Genomic DNA, 26,832 nt, shown 5'->3' with positions numbered 1-26,832 from the left:
ACAATCAAACTGGAAAACGAAAAGAAAGAATCAAGTATGACCTGCTTTTCTATGTAAATTGTATCTCAGGATAGCCAAATAATTGATGAGAGGAAGTTTCTCTTTTTAAAAGTATTCTTGCTATTAAATAAAGAAGGAATAATGCAACCACTAAGGAAATCATAGATGTTGACAACAATCATTAATGGTTGCAAAAGAGAGGCAGAGAGAAAGTGAGAGAGAACTAGACATTCTATGTCTCCTAAAAGAAGACCACTGCACTACCTCTGAATTGTTCTTTCCTAAACATCCCTATCCAGGTCTAATTGCCAACTACCAAGTTACAGAAAATATAGGGATAAGAAAAACATGTCAAACAATGTATCAAAGGGACACAATCAGCAAAATCCCGACTGAAGGACACTATAGGACAAATGGCCTAGTTTCATCAGTAAGTAAATTAAAAGAAAAAAATAGAGACAGGACAGGAATCTCTATATTAAAATAAATTTAAGGTACATAGCAACCAAATGCAATATATGGACCTCATTTAAATGTCGAGTCAATAAAAAAATGTGCTACCATTTATGAGACAGTTGGGAATTTGACTCTGATTGAATATTTAACAGTATGAAGAAATCATTGTTAACTTTTAAACATATTGTGTTATTATGATATTCTATAATATATTTTAGGTATTATGGTATTGGTTTTTAGATTTATAGTATTATGGTTAGGTTAAAAAATCTTATCTTTTAAAGATATATACTAAAATTATTCTTGGCGAAGTGATACAAGGCTAAGATTTTCTTCCAAAGAATGCAATGGGAGTGTGTGAAGGATGGGGTATAGATGAACCAAGATCGACTATGAGCTTATAAGTGTTGAATCTGAGTGATGCATACTCTGCAATTCTCTCTACTTTGGTTAATGTATTAAATTTTCCAAATCAAGAAGTTTATTTCAAAAAAAGAGAGAGACTGAAACAAAAGTAGTTAGAAAACTACTTTTTGCCTATTTTTGCTGTCTGTCCTTTCCATACTGCAAGTCTACTGTGGACGGGGCATACATCTTAAACTTACAATGTATAAATACACTATTTAATATATTTGATTTTATTTCCTGCTTTTTAAAAAACTTAATACTGCATCATAAACATTTTCCCACATATTATGCAATCTTTGTAAAAATTCTTTTTAGGAATTTTGATGTAAAGAACAAAAAGTAAAAAGAATCAACAGATATGAGGGTCAAAAGGAGGGCATTTTAAAATAAGAAATTTAATTATTCAAATATTACCTACATATGGAAAATTGTGCAGCACAAGGAATCTTCATTAAGTAAACATCCCCGTGTATGAAAAAAGGTATCATATTATTTTTTTTCGGTAAACATTTTGTTAATGTATAACTTACATACAGGAAAGTGCATAAACATTAAGTATACTAAATTCAATGAATTTTACAAATGAGTATCCTCATGTAACCAACCACCAAGTCAATAATAGAGCGTAACTCCTATCCTCAAAGATTAGATTTGCTTCTTTTTGAACTTCATTTAAATCAAATCATACAGCAGTTACTCTTCTGTGTGGCTTCTTTTGCATATATGTATGTATATATATCATGTATATGTACATATATCATATATATGTGTATATATCATATATATATATATATATATCAGAGAAGAAGGGAGAAAAAAGAATTTTGAGAGAGCCATTGTACTAACCTGTTGAGGACAATAAACTATGGACTGAGAAGTGTGATTTATTAATTCTCTGCACCTGTGGAGCTGAGTACCAATTATGAAACAAACAAACAAATAATTTCAAAAATTAAATAGAACTAGGAAACGAATACATTTAAAAATCCCAACATTTTAAGGAATCAAATATAAACCCATATAAAAGTGAGATAAATGTTATACTATCAAATTAGCAAATATTTAAAAAATATTAATGTCCAGCTTTATGGAGAGTTTGGTAAAATAAGGTTCCTCATAGTGGCTGGAAGGTGTGTAAGTTGATAAAATGACTTAGAAAAGCAATTGGTAATGTTTATTAAGGTCTTAAAATATTTTCGCCTTTTGTCTTAGTAATGCCATTTCTTGGAATCTAGCTAAAGACGTATTCCTAACAACCAATGTTCAATAATAGAACCACTGAAGTAGTTTTTATAAAGATTGTATAATATGTGGGAAAATGTTTATGATGCGGTATTTTTTTAAAAAGCAGGAAATAAAATTAAATATATTAAATAGTGTATTTATACATTGTAAGTTTAAGATGTACGCCCCGTCCACAGTAGACTTGCAGTATGGAAAGGACAGACAGCAAAAATAGGCAAAAATAAGCAGGCATCTACTTTTGTGAAAAAGTGGATTCAGGATAAGTTGAATAAGAACTGAGACCACCCTTTCAATATGACACAATTGTTCCAGGAAATTCTTGCCTAGGAAGATAAATAGATGAATTGCGTGCTTCAAAAAATTAATTTATCTGGGCAAATAGTTTGCTCCTCTGGTACAGGGCAGGTGACTGTTCTCCTATCAGGACCATAGACTTGTTATATAGGCAAAAGCTCATTTATATGACTAAGTTTAGTTATCAAGTTTTGAGTCAAGACACTCACTTTTCTGTGTCTACAAATCCTAAACTCTCTTAAATGTCACTAACTGTACCCAATCCCCATCAATTTCTTGCTTTGAAAAACCACCTTAAACCATTTGACCCTAGACCCTCAAATCCTATAACTACCCTTTCTTGACATCTCCCTTTTGAGATAAGAGTAAATATCAAGTTGGTGTTCTCCCTCAATGCAGTAAGTACTTAACAGACTTAGACTTACTTTGCTTGATTAACAGGTTTTTCTGGTGTTCTTTTGGGGAGTTGGCAGTAGACAAAAGTTCTCACAAAATCTATGGACTTGAATGAGAAAAAACTGACATTTATTTTCATAATACTGTCATTGAAATTTAGCATTTCCTTTAATTATGAATGTAAGCAACAAACCACGGTGACTTTGTCACCAGTAAAAATTACAGTTATTTTCAGTCTGCATTATAGCTGTTGCATATTCTTAAAATATCATTTATGCTCACCACCACTTTGAAATTATTGTAGAGTCAGAACTGCGAAGGCTCTGAGATTTTACCCTGCTTGCATGCTAACAAGTCAGCTTGCCATAGTTTCATGGATAATGACAGAAGACACGAAACTCCTGGATCTTAGATAAAAAGGCTTTATTACTCACAGCAAAAGCAGTAGCCAGAGTTTCTCACTGTATTTGTGCTATTTCCCTGATCTCTAATTCCCACAGGGCAGCATGGAGAGCCAGGTGACATGAACACATGTAGTAGATTATGTTACAAGAGAGGAATTTAAGACCAACGTCCCAGAACTTTTTGAGCAAGCAGCAAATAAAGCAAGCAGCAAACAGGCTAGTCTGGTTGCCTAAGTGACTAACTACCCAAACTGCTCAGTATGGAGCAATGGATAAGCCCTGCAGTCTGGCACACTCAGCAAGCATGTTCAGGGACATTCAGGACGCATGGTGGACTGCCTCTCCAACATGTAGTATTGGATCTTGTCACTAATGCATTTATTAAGGAACAGGTGGATTACTATATCATCATTTTGCTTTTACATTTTAATGTGACTGGTTTCCTTTATAATCCTACATATTTTAGTATATGCATATAAATACATTATTCCAAGAAAGGGTTGGTAGGCTGAATCAGACTGCCAAAGGGGTCTATGGCACAAATAAGGTCAACAAGCTAAAGATTTTCAAAAATATTTTCACCAACAAGTATTGATATAAAAAGAAATTTTTATACAAATCCATTACTCAGGGAAACCTCTTCGGAGCTCTCCTTGTCTGGAAGGCGAGTGAGAAGGGCCCTGACATCAACTCCAGGAAACTAGAGTTTGGGTCTCAGTTAGATGAACCCCAGCTAATCACTTTGTTCCTAGTTTTTCTCCTCTGTAACATGAGATGCTATTACCTAACTCACTGGCTCACAGACTCAAAACGAAGAGTGAGAAGTATACGTTCTCACATCTTGCCCGTGGGAGTGTAAACTGAATATATTTTCTGGAGAATAATTTGCTGTGTATACTCAGAAATATTTCAATCTTTCAAGCTAGTAATTCTATTACTAGAAATTTATTATTATATCATAATTAGACGTAGAGACAAAACTGTAAGTAAAAAGATGTTCATGGCAGTATTATTTATAATAGTAATATTTTTGTAAACATCTTGAATGTCTGACAATTTAGGTCATGGATGGCTTAAGAAATTGTGGCACATCTATGCTGATAAATGCAGTCATTATGAATTTTTATAACAGAATGATTGGTGACATTAGAAAATGTCCATGATTTTATGTTAAGTGACAAAACAAAAAACCTCCTTATGTTGTAAGCATCTACTTTTGTTTAATGAATTATATATATGTATGTGGGATTGGAAAAAAAGACTTTTTGGAAATTTTCTGAAAACATTATTGCTAGTGGTACAATCTATTTGAAAAATTTAAATTTACATCAAAAAACGTCTCAGTATTCCTCAATAACCATGTGTTGCTTTGTAATAAGAGAATCAAATTATTCTTAAAAACAAATTAAGATTATTTGTGTAAAGTGCTTTGGAAATCATATTGTGCTACATGAATGTTAAATGTTATTAATATTTTTCTGGGACTTTAGAAGCATAGTTGGATTCATGTGTAAATCAATAAATTTGACTGCAAGGAAGATAAATTGGTCAGTGGGCAGCGTTTTGTGCTGTTCCTCCAGCAAGCCCACTCCCTCTGTGTGCTCCTGCTCCCCTCCCCCTGCAACTCAGCAGCTGTGAGACCCACCCAACTCTAACCTCTGTTTGTTTTTCTTCTTTCCCTTTATCCACCACCCAGGCCTCCTTCCTCTGGTATGTGCCTGTCTTGTCTTGTCTCCAGGGCTGAATCATGCCTCAGAAATGGAAAACACCTCAAGGCCAGGGTCTGTGTTGAAAACCTGAGGCCCAGCTGTGAGTGTTACACCAATATCCACAGTGGGGGTTTCACTGCAGATTCCAGGCTAGAGGGCAGGCATGGGTGGTACCATGTGTATGGGCTTTTGGGCTGTGGCCCTGATGGAATGCTAAAGCCAAATGGCTAGACACAAGTGAAGAAAAAGCCACTCCTTTGGTATGATTTGAGGGTATCCTATGGTCTTTCTCACCCTAGTGGTCTCTGGTGCTAACTCACTGTCCTTTGCTTCTGAGATCTCCACCATTAGAGAAGGCTCCTGTTAAAATGTATATGGATCACCTGGGGCAGCACCAAATCCTAATAATAGGCTCTGGAATCAGTCAGGGACCTAGTTAGATCTGGATCCCAACTCCAATACTACTTGGGGATGTCACTTGATATCTCTGAGCCTGGGTCTCCTCATCTGTACACAGTGACAGAAAGCACTTATACACACCAAGCATATGACAGGCCCAGTTCTAGGTGTCTTTCTATTATTAACTCATTTGAGTTACACAACAACCTTAATAGGCGTGTGCTGTTATTATCATGTCCATCTTACAGATGAGGAAACTGAAGCCCAGGGTGGTTAATTCACTTACTCAAGGTTTCACAGGGTCAGCACTAGGGTAAACCAGGCAGTGTGGCTCCAGAATCTGTTTTTAACGACCATGTTGGAGAGCCTCACTGTAAGATGGGACAATAGTAACTATGCTTTATTAGGAGCTTATTTAGTGCCAGGCACGATGCTAAATGCTATTCAGGAATTTCTTGTTTATTCATTCCAGTGCCTGGATGAGGCAGGGACTATTGTTACATGCTAACATCGACCTGGCAGGACAGCCTACTGTCTCTCTATTAAGCGCTGGGCCTTTAGGAGGTTGTTACAGACTAGAAAAGCTAAGATGTGCCCATAAATAACTGTGACTCATGGTAGAATCAGAACCTGATGGAGCTGGAAGAGAGCTTAGAGATTATCTGGTTTAAACTCATTTTTACTGATGACAGAACTGATTTGCTTCGTTTATTCCCACAGAGTCTGAGATAAGATCTAGTGATATAACAATAGCCAACAGTGACTGAGTTGTTTGGTCAGTGTGTGTGTGTGTGTGTGTGTGTGTGTGTGTGTGTGTGTGTGTGTCCGAGCTTGTCTATCTCATTCAACTCTCACAACAACTAGATAGGAGAGGCACTATTATTATCCCCATTTTACAGATGAGACAGATGTGCAGTTAAATAAGCAACTTGTTCCAAGTTAGGTAGCTAGCAAGTGGTGGAACTGGAATGCTGGCAGAGGTGAGTCTAGAGCTTGAGTGCTGAACCACCATGCTCCGTGCCTCCCAGTTATAGAAGATGGTTAAGAAATCTGGGAAGAGGGGGCTGGAATAGATGAATCAGAAAGTGCTTTGTAGACCATAAAGTGCTATATAGACATGAGTTATTATTATAAAGAGATAAGACTCCCACGAGAGGTATAAAGTGGTAGAGAGCTCAGGGCAAAATCAAGGAAGATTTCTAGGATGAGATGGCATTTGGTTTGGATTTAGAACTGTGTTCCTGTGGAGGATTTAGGAATGTCAAGGGTGTGTGTAGGGTGGTAGTGGGGAAGGGTTTCTTCTAGCCCTTCCCCATTAGCATGGGATGATTGGTCAGATGAGCTAGTTGGCACCTTGGCCCAAGTGAAGGGATCATGACCATAGAAAGCCTTAGGTACCTCTGCGCGAGATTCTAGCTACAGAGAGAAGACTGGGTGGGGGCCACTAAGAGGGTGACAAGAAAAAAACAACCCCAGGAAGCAAAATGCTGGAGGTTGGTCCTGTCTTTGGTCTAGTTGGAAGGCTGCATTTTTTTTTTTCGTTATCAGCAAATCAGTCTCCATCAGGACATAACTACTCACAGTTACATTTTATTATTGTTCATTTGCTCAGTAGCTTTCTGTCAAGGGGAAGGGAAATAGGTCAGAAACACAAGGAACTATTTCTGGGCTTTGGCCTTTGGAAAATTAGCCTCGTTCTGTTTACACAGTCTCTCTTCAGATTTACACAACCCAGCCACAGACACGTCACTTGCCAAGCCCAGGTAAATAGAGGCAAGCAAATAGTCCTGATCAACCAATGGCTATTGAGCAACTAAAGGATCCCAGAACTCTATACTAGGTAACTGTGATAACTATAGAAGAAAAGAGCAGCTCAAGGCTCCTGACCTTGGCCTATTGGAGCAGAAGTGTATTCCTATCTGGGGGAGGAGGCCATGCAGTGCAAGTTCTGAGCCCTTCTCTGGCATGACTCTCGGTCCAGTCATTTCTCCTAGCACCCACCCAGTTACATCACTGAATTGAGGTATTAGCACTAGGATGAACCTGTTTATCTCACAAGGGTGTGAGGAGGAATGAATAGCTGGATGAATCGGGTCTCCTTCAGAAAACAAAACTGAAGGGAAGAAGGGGCCAGTCTCTGGATCCCTTTCTTCAAAAAGTCAGATGGAAGAAGAAAATCAGTTGGAAGAGAGTCCCCAGGTCATACATCTGAATGTATCACTGCCAAGTCCACAGAGGCAAAAAAAGCCTGGTTAGCCTGACCAGAATTAGGTTTTCTTCAAACTCTGAAGCCCCAGAATGAAACCAACCAGCTTCCACCTCTTTTCCACTAGATATTTCAGAGACTCTACCAGTAGAAACTCATCTTCAGCCTTCACTTCCAATATTGTTTTTATATGGTAAGGTGGGGAGGGTACGTTTGTGTAGGGATCTGCAAATAGGTAAGGTTGTGTTGCAAAATGAAAGAGAGAATTTGAGAAGTGGCCCAAACTCCCAATAATAGCTGGGAAACTGAGGTGAGGCTTTCGTCAACTAGAATTGGAATACTGAGGTTCAAATAAAACAATTTATGTAAACTTGTTGAGCCTAGCCTGGTCCCTGGGGACCAAATAAATGTCTTTGTTCTTTCTTTATGGTAGATATTGTCCTTTGGGTGGGAGGTGAAGGAAGTGGGACTGTTGAGGGGAGTTGCAAGTAACTTCCATATTGAGCTTATACTTTTTATGTCTGCTCCAGGAGCTTGATGGCCTCCACTGCTACCATCCTAGTCCAAGACCTTTCCCCTAAATGGCCTTTGCTTGTACTCTTTCGTCTTAGGGTTTATTTTCCACACAGCAGCCAGAGTGATCTTTTTAAAAACACAAATTATCTCTTGTCATTCTCCTGTTTAAAACTCTTCAAATGCTCGCATCAGACTTTTATGAGTAGAGTTTAAATACTTTACTATGGGTTATTAGTCCCTAACATGACTTGCACCCTGCTGACTTCATTTCCTATTTATGGCCCCATCTGCTGCAGCCATGCTGACCTTTGTTTCTGAACTCAAGACTGTTCCCTCCTTAGGACTTTCCTACCAGCTATTCCTGTTGCCTAGAATACCCTCTGTTCTTGTTACATGCCATGGAGGTCTTGACTGACAACATACAGTAAAGTAACTGCCCCCAACATTCCATTTCATTTGCTTCATAGCAAATGGTAATAATACTAACAACCAATCTTTTCATTTTTTTATTTATTGTCTGTTTTCCCCACAGCAACACAAGCCTCTGAAGGGAAGGCATGGTATCTATCGGTCTGTCACTGAATCCCTAGTGCCAAGCAGAACCTGGAGATCTCTAGCGTTCCTTGGATAAATGATCTTTACAAACCTTAACAATCTTGCGAGGTTATGGAGAAAATCTGAGATTCTGTCAAGTTTAAGATTAAAGTCGTGGTCTATTTAAACAAAGACCTCACCTTCCTTCCGAGGATATCTCTCCCCTTTCCACCTGGATGAGTTACACTTGTCTCCCGACATTTCTCACGCACTTAATACCCCTATCCAGGCAGGACAGGCCAGACTTCCAGTCCCTTCTCAGAGCCTGGTGCAGTGGCTCTCAAAGTCTTTCAACATTTCAGGGGTTAAGAGAAGCCACCCCTTTCCAAATATGGACCCCTTCAGGTGCCCGAAACTCCCTCCCTGGGCCCCCAGTCAAGGGTAGAGACAGAGGCTGTCCCTACACCATCTATGGTAAAAATGAGACGAGTATCCTAACCTACAGGTAGTAAAGGTTCAGTGCCTTCACTCTGTCTCTGTCCCTAGCTAGGGACCCCCAGGGCCGTGTGGGGCGAGGGGGAGGCTCCAGGCGTCAAGGGCATTGAGGACATCCAGGCCCTAATTGGAGATGGGCCAATTTCGCGCAGCAGAACCTTTCTTCACCAAGGCTTCGTTTGCTAGCCGGTCGACTTTGGAAGAGACACCCCACTTAACCGTCCCTCCCGCTCGCACCCTCCCCCTCCTGGCCCTGTCTGCAGAGGCTCGCATTCTTCCTCGCCCCGAGGTCCGGGGCTGCTGCCGCGGGAGCGTTCCGCATCGCTCCTGGGGCCTCCCACGCGTGGAGTTCTGAAGCCATCGACAGCGCTTGGCACGTCTGAGCTCCGGTGGGCGAGGACCTGCAGGTTTCCTCCAGCTAGGGAGGACGGAGAGCGGAGGCGGAGGCGGAGGCGGAGGCGGAGGCAGTTTCAGGCCTTAGGCCGGGCGGGCGGTGTAGGGTGAGACGCGCCCATCATTCGCCATCCGGGGCGCGCGCGGCTCCATTAGGACCTCACCGGCGACCCGTAGCTCGGGCACGCGCTTGTCGCAGCCCGCAGGAAGGAGGGGTCCGGCCTGAGGCCCGGGACGGCGGCCGCCATGGAGATCCCCTCGGCCCAGGGCCCGCGCCTGGGGCCTTGGGGGCGGCCCTGACCGCCCTCCTGCCTGCCGGGGCTGGGTCGCGGACGTGCCCCCGGCTGCAGTCGGCCACTTCTGCCTCTCCACCCTCCCCGGGCCGCGCAGCAGCTTGGGCGCGGCGGCGGCGGCGACGGCGCCCTGTTGAATGGGCTGTGAGGGCCCAGGTTTGAAGCGCTGGCGAACGCGGCCTCCGGGGGCGCAAGGCAGCAGCAGCGGTGGCGACCAAACGGGTGTTGGAGTTGGCGGCGGCCATGGAAGGCCTGGCTGGCTATGTATACAAAGCGGCCAGCGAGGGCAAGGTGCTGACCCTAGCCGCCTTGCTTCTCAACCGGTCTGAAAGCGATATCCGCTATCTGCTAGGCTATGTGAGCCAGCAGGGAGGGCAGCGCTCCACGCCCCTCATCATCGCAGCTCGCAATGGCCACGCCAAGGTGGTGCGCTTGCTGTTGGAACACTACCGGGTGCAGACTCAGCAGACTGGCACTGTCCGCTTCGACGGGTAGGTACACCCCAACTCCAGCCTCCTCTCCCACGCGCGCGGACCTACCACTTCACGGGTCCTACCCTTACTCTTCTTCATGGAGGTATCACTTCTCCCTTGTTGTACCTCGTCCATCCCCATTAATGCCTACTTCATCTTCCAGGGTAAATACTCCATCCCATGGTTTGCTGCTCATCCTCATCGGCCCCTACTTCTTATTCCCTCTATAGGAAAATAGCCACACCCTCTGTCTTGATGTCTGATAGATAGATGTTCTTTAGATAGTCTGTGAAGAAGCAGTACGGAAGAGGTGGCTGCCTTTTCAGGTTTTACTTTTATCAGTATCGAGGTTGTAATCGAGATCAGAAATTAACAAGGTCAGCAGTTAACATTGAAGACCTCTGATGAGTTATTTGGCCAACCAATTTTTACCCCTGCAAGTGAGTGGTCTTATAAAGCCCTCGGTGGGTTTCTGGGGCCTTAATGTCAAAATAAGCCCCTAGAACCAGAAGCAGCTCCAGCCTCTTGAGGAATTGTCACGCAGCCAGACATCCCCAGACATTCTGACTCTTCCACATTGCTGGGGGTAGATATGTTGACTGCAAAAATGTCACTGGACCGGGTGTAGGAGATGATGCCATTGTTAAATTACATGTTATCCTGTAATGTGGGGAAGCTTGATAATTTACTGTTATTGGAGGTGGGCAGTTCTAAAATTCAAATTGTCATAGTTAAAATTTGCCCTTTTGGTTTAATTGAACATGTTTTTGGGGTATGATAATGCTGAGCCGGGTTCGTAGGTTTAACGTTGTCCTCTTTTATGTGCTGGATGATAATAAGTGTTTTACAATGGCGTAAAGATTTTGCTTGATTGATTGCATTTGTTTTTGTTGACTTGCGCCAGTACATAAGCAAGCTATTCTGATATTTTCTTTTGAGGTAGTTGTTGTCCAAGTGTAAAAATATGTATCTCTAGTTTTAATTATTAAAAACTGCTTGGTTAAAACCTGATTTAAAAAATCAGTTTTTGAGGATGACTAAGGCATTGTTGAAATTTGACAGACTCTTTTTTAGGTTTAAATAATAAAGGCTTTTTGTTATGTTTTATATTAGAGGAAAATATTTTAGAGTATTACATTTTAATGAAATGATAGTCCACGGTAGTAGTTAATCTCTGGTACCACCTCTGTACACATTAAGGAGATGGTCTTTCATGTTGACCAAAGATAGCACCTTGATTCAGTTTGCTTTCCTATGCTGGCTTCTGTGTCCTTTCTATAGCTCTCTGCATTCCCACAGCCTTATTTCCAGAGGAGAGGAATGAAGCAGAATGACCTCTGAACTTCCAGCACCATTCCAAGCACATGCATCTATGGAGATATGAATCTCTGCAAAAATAGCTGCTGGGAACAATGATGCTAAGGACCTGCTGAAGCCTATTTGGATGAGAGGAGAATAGTCGCAAAAAACATAGTTTTCTAAAGCATTTGGGAAGGCTTTGCTTATCTTTCTTAATTATTAAAGAGAAAAGTATTTTGAGGTAGCAATTAAATAACCTGAAATGACTAGAAATGTAGCATTGAGACTAGATAGTAACTTACCTTGCCCAGTAATCTGCACTGGCCAGTGACATTAAGAGGTACAGTGAACAAACATTTATTGAATACCTACTGGGCGCCAGGCTCTGTGGTAGGTTTTGGGCATACAGCGATGAATAATATACTGTTCTCACTGTGGAGGAAGACAGTCTAGTTGGGGGCAGCAGGGAGAAATAGGTATATCAATGAGTACTTGCAGATGCTATGCCATTTAGGATTATAGACATCATTCAGACTACTGAGAGGGCACAGGAAGAAGTGTGCTCAGCTTTTCCTGGGAGAATCAAAGAAGGCTTCACAGGTAGGCGATATTTGAGCTCAGCCTTCAAGGATAGCAGAAAGTGAAGAAGAGGGGCAGTAGTATGGTGCACTTGCAATGACAAGTGTTTCAGTGCAGTTGCAGGAAGGGATTCAAGCTGGGGAAATTAAGAAGATTGTAGGAGACTGGAGAGAAGTGGAGGCCAGATTTTGATGATCCTTGTGTAAAATAATAAGAGTCAGACTGGTGAGTCTGCAGTCAAATATTTGTCATTCGTGATTTTTGTCTGAGCATTCTTGAATCTTTTTTGTTTATGGATTGTTAAAATTATCAACTTATTAGCTGCTATGTTAAAGTAGTTTAGTATATATTTATTAAATAGCTATGATGGGCCTAGCCCTGTGCCATATTGTGTGGAAGATACAGAAAAAGTTTTACTTTTGAAGAGCTTACCAATTATAGCAAAAGAGAATCGGAGTTCATGGCCACCTTTCTGCCTACTCACACCACTCTCTGAGATTAGTTTTGCAGTTTATCCCAGTCATTTTGGCATTTCAAAACTAGATAAAGAGGGTGTTATTTGCAAATGTCATGATTTCACTTTTTACTCATTCCAGACATTGTGAAAATGTTAGCTTGAGTGAGGTGTTCACAATATGAAGCTCACCCTTTCCTTTGAGGTGGCTTTGATGTACTTGGCCAACCCCCCATCCTTAGATTTTATTGGCTCTTGAGGCGTATGGCCAGGTGAGGACAAACTGGTTCTCTGTGCGTGCTGAAGTAGATTAATGTTTGCTAATTTTTAGTCATTTTTGTACCGTCACATTTTTTTGCCAAATTATTCACAACCTATCCTGTGATTTGTCCAATATATATATTTTAAAAAGTCTCACTTAAGCAACAGTACTTGTGGGTTTGGTATGTGTGTGTGTGTGTGTGTGTGTGTGTGTGTGTGTGTTTGAGAGGGAGACATTAAAACATTAAAATACCATTAAAAATTTAAAGTCTATGTTCTGCCTAAAAACATCTATAATACCTTAGGAAACAAAACTGGATTCATAATAGAGCTTCTGGGGGAAGGGACCACCCACGTAGATTAAACTTCACAGTGATACTTGAATCCTTGTTCACATTTTTAGGAGTAACATTTGATATTTTACTTATGGCTTAATATATGAAGGGCAAAATTGACATAGATGAGTGGACAAGAAGACAAGTTATATGAATGGAAATGAAAGAAGAACTTTTAGTTAGAGAATGGGAAGATGTTAAGAATGTTATAGCAATGGAACAGAACAAAGGAGAAGTGTCATGTGACCATAGAATATTGTACCAGCTTGAGCTTTGAGGGCCTGACTGCTCTGTGCCAGAATTTGTGGGAACCCCTGTAATAGAAGAGGTTTTCAGACATGGATGGGAAGGAGAACACAGGATCTCTGGGAATTTTGAGGCTTTTTGTTGAGTATTCTTTCTTTTAAAGTCAGAGTTAGTACTAATACTTTTAATGAATGTCCAGGTAGAAGAAAGGCGTGAGGGGCATCATTTGACTTCATTTAGAAAGCCATTGCCAGTATATATTTCCAGGAAATACATTTGATCTGATAAATGATTTTAAGGACTTTGATTAAAATAAAGTGCTGATTATTTACATGTAATAGATTTTTATTTCTCTTTCAAATGCTTGAATCAGACTTTTATTTCATATTGAACCAGGAAATAGGTGAGCTTTAGTTTTGTGATCAGAAATATTATCTTTTATTGTGAAATGTCTCCATCATATGATACATACATTTTGTTTAAAAAGGTGAATATCAGATTATAGTTTCTTGATTTTTAAGATGAGGGTTTGCATTGCAATTTTGGATTGAGTCTAGAAAGATCATTGTTTTATAGTGCTTCTATAGGCACGAAATAAATAATTGCATTAATTTTATTATTTTTATTTTCTGTTATAAACACGTTTATATTTTGTTTTGAGGCAGCATATGCTTCTAATTCTAGCTGAATTTTATAGACAAAGGAATGTCTTAGATGTTAGGATCATAACTCTCTTTAATCTGTTTAATATTTTTGTTTAGACTTAGAATTTAAAAATGCACTACAGCTAATGTTTCTGTAGGACTAGTCATTTTAAAATACAGTCTGCAGTGAATTTGTCATAAATGAAAGAATTTTAATTACCTCAGTGAAAACATAATTGAAACTTTTTTGAGGCTTCTGTCGTACAAAAATAGGGAGAAATGGAAATTATTAGGCTTTATCAGGGAAAATATTAAACTTACAAAAACCAAGTGAAGTATATACTTGTAATTTAATTTCTACTCTTACATCATTCTTGGAAATTTGATGTCAGAAAAATATTTTAATTACTTTTATCTCCTTTTTAATCTTTAAAATGGGGGTCATATTTATCTTGTACTATTATTTCCAGAGTTACAGATAATGTATGTGAATGCCTACTTTAATGTAACATTTCTTGAGTTTTAGATAGCTTAGATTCATGTTCCTGGCATATAATAATTTTATATTTTTAAAGGTGCAAGAAAACATTGTAACTATGTGAATATAATTAAACATTAACTGTATTTTTAGATTATATTAATAATCAGTTTGAAAAAATGCTTTTTAAACTGAAACAAATGTTTGAACAATGACATGGACTATGAATACTTATATTTGATGCATTTTATAGTTTCCAAAGGACTTTTGTATTTTAAATCTCATGTAAACCTTTTAGTTGTATATCTGTAAAGTGGGCATATTAATGGTGTCTAATAGAATAATTGGGAGGAGGATATTAGAATTAAATGAGATATATTGCATATTAAGCATTAGTGCTTGGCACGTTGGAAATATTTATTAGCTATTTTTATTTAAACTTTCTTTAAATTGATTTGTGCCTTTTTTGTTTTTGTTTTTAATTGCACCTATTTTTAGTTAAGATATGACATTTAGTAAGGCAAATAAATCTTCAGTGTACAGTGTGTAATCACCTTCTAGATCAATATTTACAATGTTTTTATCACTGTAAAAGTTTCTCTTGTGCTCTTTCTCAGTCAATTCCCCTCCTTTCCCCTCCCAGACATAATGATTATTCTGTCTTCTATCACCATAGATTAGTTTTGCCTATACTTTAACTTCCAGTGAATGGAATTATAACTATACTCTTTTCTGTCTGTTTTCTTCCCCCTTAACATTGTCAGAGTTTCATCCATGTAGTCACATGTATCAGTTTGTTTGTTTGTTTATTTATAATGCTGTGATTCCATTGGAGGAACATATGGCAATTACTTATCTTACTGATGAATATTTTCGTTGTTTCCAGTGTTTGACTATTATGAATAAAGCTGCTATGAATATTTTTGTATAGGTTTTCTGGTGTACATTTGTATTCATTTCTCTTCAGTATATACCAAGGAGTGGAATTGCTCTGGTTCATAGAGTTGGTGTATGTTCAACTTACATCGTTCTTGCCAAACAGTTTTCCCAAAGTGGTTGAACTAAATTACATTTCTACTGGCGTTTTCCACCAGCAATGGGAGTTTGCTTATCTCCACATCCTGGTCAACACTTAGTATAGTCATGTCAATCCTATTAATTTTAGCTCTTCTGGTGGGTGTATATTGGTAACTACTGGTTTTAATTTGCATCCCTCTGGTGAGTAATTATCTTGAACATCTTTTCATACATTTATTGGTCATTTGGATATCTTTTGTGAAGTATACTTGTTCAGTCTTTGCACCTATTTTTTCAATTAGATTGTTTGCCTTTTCTTATTGATGTGTCAAATATAGCCAATGCACATATCTTCTCCCTGTGAATCTATTGCTGATTCACTTTCTTTACAATATCTTTTGATGAATAGAGGTTTTTAATTTTAATAAAGTCTAATGAAATCAATTTTTTTCTTTTATGGTTAGTTTTGTTTTTGCATTCTGTATTAGAAATTGTCATCAATCCCAAGGTCATGAAGGTAGTCTTATTTTTTTTAGAAGCTTTTATTGTTTCGCTTTTCATATTATATAGATCTATGCTACTTCTCTAATTTTTGTGTACAGTCAAGGTTAATTTTTTTACCTACAGACATCTAGTTGCTTCAGCACCATTTGTTAAAAAGACCATACTTTCTACCAGGATTTCACTGGAGTTTTAGTCATAAATCAAGTAACTCTGTGTGTGAATCTATTTCTGGAGGTTTTTTTTCTTATTTGTTCTACTGATATATTGGTCTATCCTTGTGCTAGTGCCATACTATCTTAATCACTGTAGTTTGTCTTCTGATTTTCTTTTTCTTTCAAAATTATCTTGGTGGTTCTAAGTCCTTTGCGTTTCTACATACATTTTAGAATTGGCTTCTCAATTTCTGCACATATGTCTGCATACATGTGTGCATGCACACACACACACACACACACACACACACTTGCTGGGATTTCGATTTAGATTGCATAGACTCTGTAGATCATTTTGGGGGAGAATTGACATCTTAACATTACTGAGTTTTCTAAACTATGAACATGGAATATTTCTCCATTTATTTAGGTCTTTATCTGAGGAATGTTTTGTAGTTTTTAATGTAGAGAACTTATATATTTTTCATTAGATTCATTCCTAAATATTGATATTTTCTGTTGCTGTTGTCAGTGGTATTTTTGGCAGTGAAAAAAAATTTTGAACTCTGTTGGTATAATCATGACAGAAATGTATTAAGTGAATTTTAATTGAACTGAATTGTTTGCAGAAGGTATAGTTGGCAACCACTAAAACGTATTATGGATATAATGTCTTATTTTCTTGATTCATTCTTTAGTTTAAAAAATTAACAGTTAAATGGCATTTTAAAAATAAAAATTTGAAAGAAACTTAAGTAGGCTTCTATTTTTTTTTTTGAGGTATAGCTTCCCTGTAGTAAAATGCACAACTTTAAGTGTGCAGTTTGATGAGTTTATTCCTCAATATCCATCCATGTAGCCACTATCTAGATCAAGATATAGGACATTTCCAGTCAATCTTGTACCCTTCCTCTATAGGTAACCACATACGTAACTTTTAAGGCTTTGCTTATAAACATTTGTGTCATATTGACATTGAATAAGTAGTTGCTTTTGAGTTATTATAAAGTGGGTTTTTTACTTTCAGCAGAAATAGTAGTGTTGTTTTGGGAGTATTGTTAATTGGGGTTAAACTATGATGTTTATATTTTACTAGAGGGATTGTACTCTTTTTTCACTGCATGGGAGGTATAATTTGACTTGTGTTATAAGGTTGTATAGTGAGAAGCTCACTAGTGAGGTGTTTGGTAATTCATTGCTCTAGTGAATATTGCTTTTGATTGACCTTTTTCCTTAATACTTCCAAGTATGTATACTTATTTTAGTGGTTCTAGCACAGCAGATCTGAGCATCTCCAGCAAAAATCTACTTTTAGGTCTGATGGTCAAGAATAGGATGAAAAGTTGGGAAATGGAGGTTGGGGAAAAATTGAAAAGATCAGAAAGATTGGCCTACTAGCAAGCTGATTTTATATAAGTGGTGAACCTAGCACTTCTTAGACACTCAGTAAGTAAGTGGTGACTATAAAGCCTCAAAGTCCAATCATAGACTGAAGGCCAAGGAAGATACCTCCTTGGTTTTTGGAAAGTGCTTGTTGTTTCCTGCTGTTAGTATTTTTTCCCCAATGGATTAGTTGAGGAACACACAGACACACAGTATACACATACACACATATACATATATATTTTTTAGACTTTTAAATTGACATATAACATATAGAGACATTACATTATTTAAATACATTGATTAAAAGTGTATATATAAATGTTTCACAAATAACATGTTTGTTTAATAAAGTCCCTGTTGTGCTTCCTGCCATTCACTACCTCACCCCAAAGGTAACCAGTATCTTGACTTCTAACACCACGTATACGTATATAAATGTAATAATATAATATAATATGTACTATGTTCATTTGATTTGCTCAGCATCATGTGTATGTGATCCACATTGTTGAAGGAGCGGTAATTGTTTCATTCTCTTTGCTGTATAGAGTAAGTATAATATCTAATAGCTTAGATAATCTTAGGGCAAAGTTCTGCTTAAATACTTTTCTCCCTAAAGCAGTTTCTAACACAGTGTTAATATAGGGATTGGAGAGGCATTTTTACTGAGAGAAACAGGTACCCAAGGAATACTAGGAAGGAGGAACATGCTGTGTTCTCTTAAGAGCCAGTGCATCAGCTTGGTGGTAAAGAAGTTACACACCTCCATACATTTCCTCTGTGTTTTGTGAAATTTATTTACTCTTTCTTTTTTGCAAATACATTTACTTTATTATTAAATGGTATTTCAAAAATATCTCATCATTGCCTTTTTTTAAATGAGTTAAATATAAAAGTCAGAAAAATCTGGTAGTTTATTTCTACATCTAACATGTAGAAGCCATAAAATGGTTTTCACAGTATCATAATACTTCACAACTTTGTCAAAAATATAGATGTTAGATATAGATATGGGAATTAAGGATGTATCACAAGAAAGCACTCCAGAAGCCAGTTCTGAAAATAATAAATGCTGACCCTTATTTGAGAAGTACACTTAATAAGATTCAATATTAATGAGGCATAATTACTAGATGCTTTCAAATAAAACTGTCTAATTTTTGAAATGTTGAAAATGTCATTGTATGAAAATTTGAAGAAGGGTTAGAAATCATGTGAAATTTATTTACTTTTGCTAGTAGAAAGGTTTTTTTTTTAGGTTTATATACTTTGGTAATAACAGTAATAGCTAATGTTTATAGGGCTCGTACTAGGTACAAGTACTATGCAAAGCGATTTACTTAAACTACTTGATTTTACTTTCACCAAAACTAATGTTTTGTTAATACTCTGTACTTTGAAGTTTTGGTCAGTGCAAATGAATACATTCTTTAAACTTATATTAGGGTATGTGGCTTCCAGTTTCTAACTCTTTGTTCTTTTCACAAATAGATATGTCATTGATGGTGCCACTGCTCTTTGGTGTGCAGCAGGAGCAGGACATTTTGAAGTTGTTAAACTTCTTGTCAGTCATGGAGCCAATGTGAACCACACTACAGTAACTAACTCAACCCCCCTGCGGGCAGCTTGCTTTGATGGCCGACTGGACATTGTGAAATACTTGGTTGAAAATAATGCCAACATCAGCATTGCCAACAAGTACGACAACACTTGCCTAATGATTGCAGCATATAAGGGACACACTGATGTGGTCAGATACCTTTTAGAACAACGTGCTGATCCCAATGCTAAAGCACATTGTGGAGCCACAGCATTGCACTTTGCAGCTGAAGCTGGGCACATAGACATTGTAAAAGAGCTGATAAAATGGCGTGCTGCTATAGTAGTGAACGGCCATGGGATGACACCATTAAAAGTGGCTGCTGAAAGCTGTAAAGCCGATGTTGTCGAACTGTTGCTCTCTCATGCCGATTGTGACCGAAGAAGTCGGATTGAAGCTTTGGAACTCTTGGGTGCCTCCTTTGCAAATGACCGTGAGAACTATGACATCATGAAGACATACCACTATTTATATTTAGCCATGTTGGAGAGGTTTCAAGATGGTGATAATATTCTTGAGAAAGAGGTCCTCCCACCAATCCATGCTTATGGGAATAGAACTGAATGTAGAAATCCTCAGGAACTGGAATCCATTCGGCAGGACAGAGATGCTCTTCATATGGAAGGCCTTATAGTTCGGGAACGGATTTTAGGTGCCGACAATATTGATGTTTCTCATCCCATCATTTACAGGGGAGCTGTTTATGCAGATAACATGGAATTTGAACAGTGTATCAAGTTGTGGCTTCACGCCCTGCACCTCAGACAGAAAGGTAACAGGAATACCCACAAAGATCTTCTTCGATTTGCTCAAGTTTTCTCACAGATGATACATTTGAATGAAACTGTGAAGGCCCCAGACATAGAATGTGTTTTGAGATGCAGTGTTTTGGAAATAGAACAGAGTATGAACAGAGTACGAAATATTTCAGATGCTGATGTCCACAATGCTATGGACAATTATGAATGTAATCTCTATACCTTTCTGTATTTAGTGTGCATCTCCACCAAAACACAGTGCAGTGAAGAAGATCAGTGCAAAATTAACAAGCAAATCTACAACCTGATTCATCTTGATCCCAGAACTCGGGAAGGTTTCACCTTGCTGCATCTAGCTGTCAATTCGAATACCCCAGTTGATGATTTCCACACCAATGATGTCTGCAGCTTTCCAAATGCGCTTGTCACCAAGCTCCTGCTGGACTGTGGTGCTGAGGTGAATGCTGTGGACAATGAGGGGAACAGTGCCCTGCATATTATCGTTCAGTACAACAGGCCCATCAGTGATTTTTTGACCTTGCACTCTATCATCATTAGCCTAGTTGAAGCTGGCGCTCACACTGACATGACAAATAAACAAAATAAGACTCCGCTAGACAAAAGTACAACTGGGGTATCTGAAATACTACTTAAAACTCAAATGAAGATGAGTCTCAAGTGCCTGGCTGCCCGAGCAGTTCGGGCTAATGACATTAACTACCAAGACCAGATCCCCAGAACTCTTGAAGAGTTTGTTGGATTTCATTAAGTGACTGGATATGTAAAATTGTTTAATGTGGTGCTAAAAAGTAAAGAACTTTAATCACAGACAATAGAATTATGTGTTCATAAATTCTGCTTATCTTTCCACTACCTTTCTCTCTCCTCATCCTTCCTTAGTTCTGTATTTTGTCTTTTTGCCTCATAGGGTAATTGATTGCAGATACACTTGAAACAAAGCCACATTGTTTAGGTGTAACTAAGGTATTTGAATATTGGTTACTTAACTATTTTTCTTTTTTTCTTTTCGTAAGGAATGAATATAAAATATTTTGTTTATGCAATAAGGAACATTTATGATTTGAAGTTGATAATGTTGAAAACTGCCTACAAAAGTATTTCTGTTAAGCCTTTGTCAGCATGTTATCCTTGCAGCAGGTTTGAGGATTTCATGAGGAAAAACAACTACAAAAGAACACTAAAAGTAATGGAATGCAGGTGTTCTGCACATGCCAAACTGCTGTAGGTAATTTACATTCTTCCATTATTTATGTGGAGTGATAATACATTACACTAGGAGGATTTAATAAAATATAGCTGCAGATTAATCTGAAAAATGTGCTAATTAATAATAGTTGCAAATTTATAAAGTTAAATCCATTGAAATTGTCGCATTATGCTAGGTGATATATACAAAGTAGTAATAATCTTAAAGCAACTTTTCAGAGGATATTGATGGACTATTTGCCTTTAGGCTTCGAATTCTAAAATTCTTTGAAGTCTCTGTTTTAATATAGTTTATCTAAATTGCAGCAGTCTGCATTTGACTCATCTCACAGACATGTAAAAATTATGAATGCTGTGCTTTTTGTGAAACAAATTGTCATATATAGTTCCACGTTCTATTTTTGTTCCTTTCTCCCTTTCCTTCTGTGTAGTATCTTTTAAAATTTGGAAACTACTTTTCCAGAGGGCATTATTTGTGCCTCCCCAATAAGGTGTGTATGACAGATGAAAAGGAACCAGGATATTTTTCATTTTTTCACTTTGTTTACTTAGTCTGTGATAAGAAGTAGAAAAAATCACTAGTGTGGTATAGGAAATTAATGTTTTTGATGATGAAAATAATTTGCAATGCCACTTTGAAAGCTATTTCTGTCTGAGAGCTGCAGACTTTTCAACCACAAAATGTCACTTATTCTGACAGGCTGTACAGAGGTCTTTATGATTTTTGTTTTGTTTTGTTTTGTTTAAATGGCAACATTTTAAGTGTCAGACTAAAAGTGTATTCTGTGATTATCTTTTAAGCATCACAGAAATTCAAGTAAAGGGTACACACCTATTTTTATTAATGTTAAAAATGATAAAGTAAAATTAGCTATAACTGTATTTTTCTCTCTAGTGCCAAATGAATGCCTTAGCTACTCATAGTGCATGGTACTGTAAGTGAAGATCTACAGCCTTTTTTTTTTTTTTCGTTAATGAAAAGCATTATAATGATGTAGCAACATCAGATACAAACTTAAAAAAAAACCTGTAAAGTTTCAGTTTTATGTATGGATATTGCTCTTTGAAGTATAAGCGAAAGGTTGCAGTTAGATCAGTATAAAACATAATGACCAAGCCAAAATCTGCACCTAGGGGCCTTAAATAAAATGGTGATACCCCACAAAATGAAATACTTTGAAGGGTGGGAGGGACTAGAAGGGGGAACTTTAAAAACTTTTCCCCCAAGAGTGCAAGATACTTTTACAGCTACTGTAGTTATACTTCGTGTGTCTTCTTGCTTCAGTTAGGAATGTTTTGATGGTAAATTCTGTCATGATAATATATTTCTGTTTTCCTAACCTGCGATTTTTACAAGTAAGATTGTTAAGATGTTTTAAAGGGAGATATTTGAGCCCTAATTCGAAAATTATTGGCCTTGATCCTCCTGGTGTGAATCAAGGAAATGCTGTACCTTGCTTTTGGCAACTCTCATGGACTGAAAGAGAAAATACACCTCCTCAAGGTGAGTGAATCACGCCTTTCCACAGCTCAGACCAGACCCTATACATTTGAGAAAAGGCCTGCTTATTTGACAGTTTGAGGAATGGCTATGACACTTGATATTCAGTTCGTTCCATTATTAATGTATATGATTTTTAAACACCAAAACTTAAAATGTTGGATAATGTTGCATGTTTTAAAAAACATTTCATCGCGTTGGCTACCCAGGACCATCACTGTTTTAGATATTATTTATAAAATGAGGATAATGATTATATGTATATATCTAGACATCAAAATTTAATGATAGTGTTTTTGAGAAGGGAGGACTGAATGCTAGAGAAAGTAAACCTGCTGACTGAAATGTTGACAAAGTTAGAGAAATAATTTGAAGACAGTGGAATAAACTACGAACTCTCTAATGGTAACTTTTTTTTTTTTTTACTATAGTATAGTAGTACATTGTATACTATATTGCTAAGGATCTAATTCTGTCTTGTAAAATAAATCCAAATTTGTATTGTGAAACACCTGTATAAAACCATTCTTGAAACAAGTGATCTACATGCCTGTTTTTATTTGTTTTTGGTAGAATTATTTTTAAATGTTTAGCCAAACCCTTCCCAAGCTTAAGTTTTTTTTTTGTTTGTTTGTTTGTTTTTATAAGGAAAATAGGTAAGAAAGGTGGTAGTTCTGTATCTCAGCTCTCTGAGAACTTTAGGCTGTCCATTTTCCAGCCATTTTGTCATTTTGTTTCTTATTGGTAAGATTACCCTTTGGATTGTAAGTCTTTCTTGATAACATTACAAATTCAATCAGAACTTTTGTCTTGCTCAATAATTGTCATAAATTTGGTTGAACTAGAGGCCCAGGTGGATGAATCCCTGGGCAAAACATGTGAAACCTAGCTTGGTTTTATGCTTTTAATATAGTTGGTGAAATTGAGTTCTCAAGTTTAGGTAACTACTTAACTCAAGGAACAGGCAGCAAATCTGTCCCCTCAACTGATAAAGAATGAGGGCATTTTTGGCATAAGAACTCTGACACAACATTGTTTTTTTAAGTCTACCCTGGATTGCTCTAGTAGGCCACAGTCTAACTACATTAAGGTTCTTTGCTGTGGGCAGTTCCAACAGACAAACACCAAAAGGCAAGCTTTGGTCTTGCTGGTTTCCGGGAAGGGTTTTGTTTCATGATACAATCATTGATTAATAACTAGTAATTATGAGAAACTTAGGTATGATAGCACTAGGTAAAATAAAAGATGATTTGGAAGCAGCAGCTCCCTAAGAATGAACTCTGCATTTGGCAAGCGTTTTTGAAAATTAAAATCCCAAGGGAACAACACCTTGTCACCAGTTTCCATTACAGTCGAAGCAGCTCCTCCATAAATAAGACCATTTTGGATTATTCGAGCAGAAGTATTTTTTTTTGTTTGGACTGGGGCAGGGTGAGGAGTGAGTTGCTGGACCTTAGATTACAGTTTGCTGGTTTTAGAAACAGATCGAACTAGTGAATAGATGGATAAAAGTATAAAGGACTTGTTTTTATGATAGATTTTCTGTAAAAATCTTAACTGTTCTTTTTCAGGCTAGCCAGATGTATTAATATACAGATGACTATGCTGTTTTCCTTACCGACTATACTATAACATTAAAATGGGTTAAAGAAATCTAAACTCTGTTTTTGCTCTATGAAAAGTTACTAGTTCAGAAGATTCTAAGCTGTGTGCTCATTGCTACTGTGAAAATGCACAGCTCTGCTCTGGATACCTTCTCTGGAAAGTAGAAAGCTCCCAGTTACGTATGGCTCATTGCAGGGCTTTCTCATACATTTCTGGCAGATTTGCCCAAATCTTCAGATGGGCTGGGTTCTATAGCATTCCCTCCCCCAGGTATGGGATCTAAAATAAATACTACACTGATAGTGGTGATAGATATATTAATTTTTAAAACTATAAATGTGGTCTCTAGTCCTAGGTTTGTGGTGTGTTCCTTTGTGTTAATGTGTAGGGAAGGGACACTGACTTGATGGTTATGGGGAGTGTATCTTGATGTGTGTGCAGGGGTGAGTATTGCTAAATTATTAACAACTTTTCATTTAGGGGGTTGAGTCACATGATGTATGGCCTAATCAGAAAAATGAAGGAGCAAAGATGCAAGCTTTGCCAAGTGATGAAGTGAACAGGTTTTGTATCTGTTTTTTTTGTTTTGTTTTTTGTTTTTTAATCAAGTGTTGTAAAATCTATGCATGGCTTTTTTTTTGTTGTTGCTTAGTAACTGGTAGAGGAGAAAATATGAGGGAAAAAAGCCCTCAGCTTTGCTAACCAATCTTTTCAGAGGTACATAGTTCGGGAGTAAAATCTGACTGGCCTAACATGTTGAAAGATCCTGTCCTTTGTAATATTCGCCCCATCCCACAATCCTCCATGTAGAGGAACTAAATGGTTGTATTATAGTAATTCACTGTGATTTATAACAAACCAGTGATGTCATTCTATTGTGCACTTTTGTCAAACAAACCATTTACGTGACTTTAATAAACTTAGTAAACTTGCCGACTGCACCAGAGGTCTATTAGTGATTTATATATTGCATGACATTTTCTATTTGAGTTTGACATGTAGAATTATTTTTAATTTCATGGTAGTCTACAGTCCTAATAGCCCAGCTAATTTGAAACTAACAATATTGCTGTGTAAAAGGAAAAAAATGGTGTTTGTGTTCAGTAAATGTTTGAAAAAAATTACCTCGAAGTTTGTGTCTTTATTGTTCATTGTGCTTTAGCTGAGATGATCTTTGGCTGAATTCATTTGGGAAAAAAGTTGTTATACATGCGCATGGGAAAAGAATTCAGTAAAGAAAAATTCAAATAGAGGAGAAACAAAATTCCCTTCTCATCCCTCTCTGCCTCCCATTTGGACTATTCAGAGGGTAATCACCATTACTAGTTTTTTGAGTAGCTTCCCCCAATTTTCTGTGCATATATGTATTCTTTTCATTTTTTAAAAATACAAGTGGACTTTTACCTTTCTTCTGCATCTTGTCTTTTTCGTTTACTATATCTTAGGTTTTTTTCCCCTCATTTTGGTGTATATATATATATAAAAACCCATAGCATTTCTGTGAGTGTACCTGAAATTTATTTAACCAGGTCTTATTAATGAACTTTTAGGTTTTCAGTTTACTGATACTCCAAATAATGTTTCAGTGAACTTCCTAATATACTGTATTCACAGAACAAATTCATTCCTAGCACTGGAATTTCTGGTTTAGTGACTTAAGATCTTGGTAGATGTTATCAAATTGCCTTCCATCTCCCTACACCCTTATTGCCATCAGATATTACCTAATCATTTAGTTTTTGCCAAGGCGATAGATGAAAAATAGTATTTCATGGTTTTGATTTCCATTCCTTTATTATGAATGAGGTTAACACTTTCATATATTTACTGACCTTTACATTTCTTTGTTTGCTTTTGGCTTATGGTCTTTTTCTTATTAGAAGTTCTTTGGAAGTTTAAGGAAATTTTCTCTGTCATATGACAGTTTATAGTTTGTTTTTTGACTTTAGTAGTTTTTATAGCAGAATTTCAAAGTTTTAGGTAGCTAGACTTTTTTTTTTAATGAATTCTGAGTTTTGTTCTTGCTGCTTATAAGGTTGTCTCCATTCCAAGGTCATACATAAATCATTTTTAGCTGTGTTTTCTAGTCCTTTTATGGCTTCTTCCTCTTCTTTCCTTCTTCTTTTTCTCCTCCTCAGGTGGTTCACAAAGCTTGCTGGCAAACTTAGACAAAATTGTATTTTTCTGATTTGCCTTTGCTTTGTAAATTGGTGTGCTTAGTCCTGATAGCAGGACTGGGGTTTGCTCCTGCCTCAAGCAGTGGGAACTAACTGTTGGAAATTAATGCTTATTAAGCACCTACTGTGTGTCAAGTACTATACCAGGGGTGTGCATACAATAATAAGAAAGACTGTTCCTGCCCTTGGTAAGCTGCTTGTCCAACTGAGTGCCCACCCTTATTTGAAATCTGATTTTCTGTTTTTCCTCAAACTTTAATTTCCCAAATAAAATTTTATGATGGTACTTTCTGATTCTGGCTTGGGCCACCTTCTGAAACATTTCAGAAAACATCATTTGAGTTGCTGCCTATTTTTTTTTTTTAATGTGGGAGTACCAGGGAGATAA

The 26,832-nt window shown here is 37.5% G+C and overlaps 1 protein-coding gene across 1 annotated transcript; it reads left to right on the top strand.

Moving 5' to 3' along the window:
- The first annotated feature begins 9,305 nt into the window (after positions 1–9,305).
- On the top strand, positions 9,306–25,391 carry FEM1B (fem-1 homolog B). Its single transcript, XM_039865201.1, has 2 exons — positions 9,306–10,239; positions 19,068–25,391. The coding sequence occupies exons 1-2, from the start codon at positions 9,992–9,994 to the stop codon at positions 20,701–20,703; spliced, it is 1,884 nt and encodes a 627-aa protein (XP_039721135.1). The 5' UTR covers positions 9,306–9,991; the 3' UTR covers positions 20,704–25,391.
- The last annotated feature ends 1,441 nt before the right edge of the window (positions 25,392–26,832 follow it).

Source organism: Pteropus medius, unplaced genomic scaffold, assembly GCF_902729225.1.
Source record: "Pteropus medius unplaced genomic scaffold, Ma_sr-lr_union100, whole genome shotgun sequence".
In the NCBI taxonomy this organism is placed as follows: Eukaryota; Metazoa; Chordata; class Mammalia; order Chiroptera; family Pteropodidae; genus Pteropus; species Pteropus medius.
This window is presented reverse-complemented; position numbering and strand designations above follow the sequence as displayed.